Below are 1,216 nucleotides of genomic sequence, written 5' to 3'. Positions count from 1 at the left end.
AAGCCGCCGTCCGCCTCCGCCTCTTGGAGGACGCGCGCCCTGCTCCGAGGTAGAGCTAGCCTCCGCCTCCGCCGCTTTCCTCTGCCGGGTAGACCTGGCCTCCGTTTCTGGCCACCGCGCCCCCCCCCCCCCCCCCCCCCCCCCCCCCCACCGGCGACTAGGCAGCGAGAGCATCGGTCTCGGCCGTGCCGCACGGCATCCCGGGAGGCTGCCCGGGAACGGAAAGAGCGAGCTCAGTAACAGTCTCGCCGGTTGGGGGCGCGATGCCCCTGCCGGAGCGCTTCGCGGAAAGGACGGCCACGTTTACCCCTGGCGACGGGAGGGGACTTAGCCGCATTTCTGGGCCCGTCTGGTAGACCTGTTTTTCTCCTCCGTGCCACCGAGGTGCCGAAGGGGTCGCACTCTCAACACTGCCTCCAGCGACGTCATCGTCGTGTGGCCTCTGTCGCCGCTCCCTCTCCCCGTGTCCAGATGCGCCACCCTCTTGCAGCCTGCCGCTGTCACGGCTGCCCTAGTCCGTACTATAGGAGAGCGAGCGGTGACTCCTCTCGCGAGCAGCGCGCTCGGCGCAGCCGGGTACTGAAGGGTGGCCGCCGGGGCCGGGCGTGTTTGTGTCGCCCATTCGCTTGCCCGTCCAGCGGGCCGGTCCGTGTTCGTGTCGCCCTTTCGGCTTGCCCGTTCAGCAAGCGAGGCGTCCGCAAGTTAAACTCGGGCTGTTCCTTCCCGCGCGGTGCGCGTGGTGGTGGTGGTGGTGGTGGGGGAGCAAAGGCCGTGCGCCTAGCCCAGACCCTGGTGCGGCGGCAGCAGCAAGCAGCAGCAGCGAGGGTGGGAAGCCCCGCCGGGAGGGACCGCCAGCGAGGCCGGGAGAAACGTTACCCGCAGGCTCGTGGCGGCCGCCGACTGACTGTCAATGCCGTCCCAGGTAATCGTGTCCGTGGGTGGGGGGGGGCTGCCGCTTCTCGCTCCTTTCCCGTTCCTGATCGATGAGGCCATTCGGGTCGCGTCGGAGAGGGCCCCCGGCGGGCCGGCTCTGCTGTGTGCTCCCCATGCCAGGGGTGGCCGCGGTGGCGTCCGGTGTTCGGGCCAGGGTGGTTTCCTTTCGAATTCGCCTCCCGTCGCGCGTGTGAGGTGTGCGCTTGCCCTCGGTGTCCCCGTGAGCAAAGAAAAAGGGGGAGGAGGAGGAGGGTGCGACGGCGCGGTGGTGTGGTGGCCGTGG

At 69.7% G+C, this 1,216-nt stretch overlaps 1 protein-coding gene across 1 annotated transcript in view; it reads right to left on the bottom strand.

Annotated features, from left to right (window-relative positions):
• Window positions 1–907: 907 nt before the first annotated feature.
• The window catches only part of LOC129734966 (translation initiation factor IF-2-like), a 1,506-nt gene continuing 1,197 nt past the window's right edge, over window positions 908–1,216 (bottom strand). Inside the window, exon 1 of the mRNA XM_055700377.1 lies at window positions 908–1,216. This exon is cut by the window's right edge and continues 1,197 nt beyond it. Coding sequence (XP_055556352.1) covers window positions 908–1,216 — 309 coding nt within the window.

The sequence above is a fragment of the Falco cherrug genome, unplaced genomic scaffold (genome assembly GCF_023634085.1).
Source record: "Falco cherrug isolate bFalChe1 unplaced genomic scaffold, bFalChe1.pri U_21a, whole genome shotgun sequence".
NCBI lineage: Eukaryota > Metazoa > Chordata > Aves > Falconiformes > Falconidae > Falco > Falco cherrug.
The sequence above is the reverse complement of the archived record's forward strand: the minus strand, read 5'-3'. Positions and strand labels throughout refer to the sequence as shown.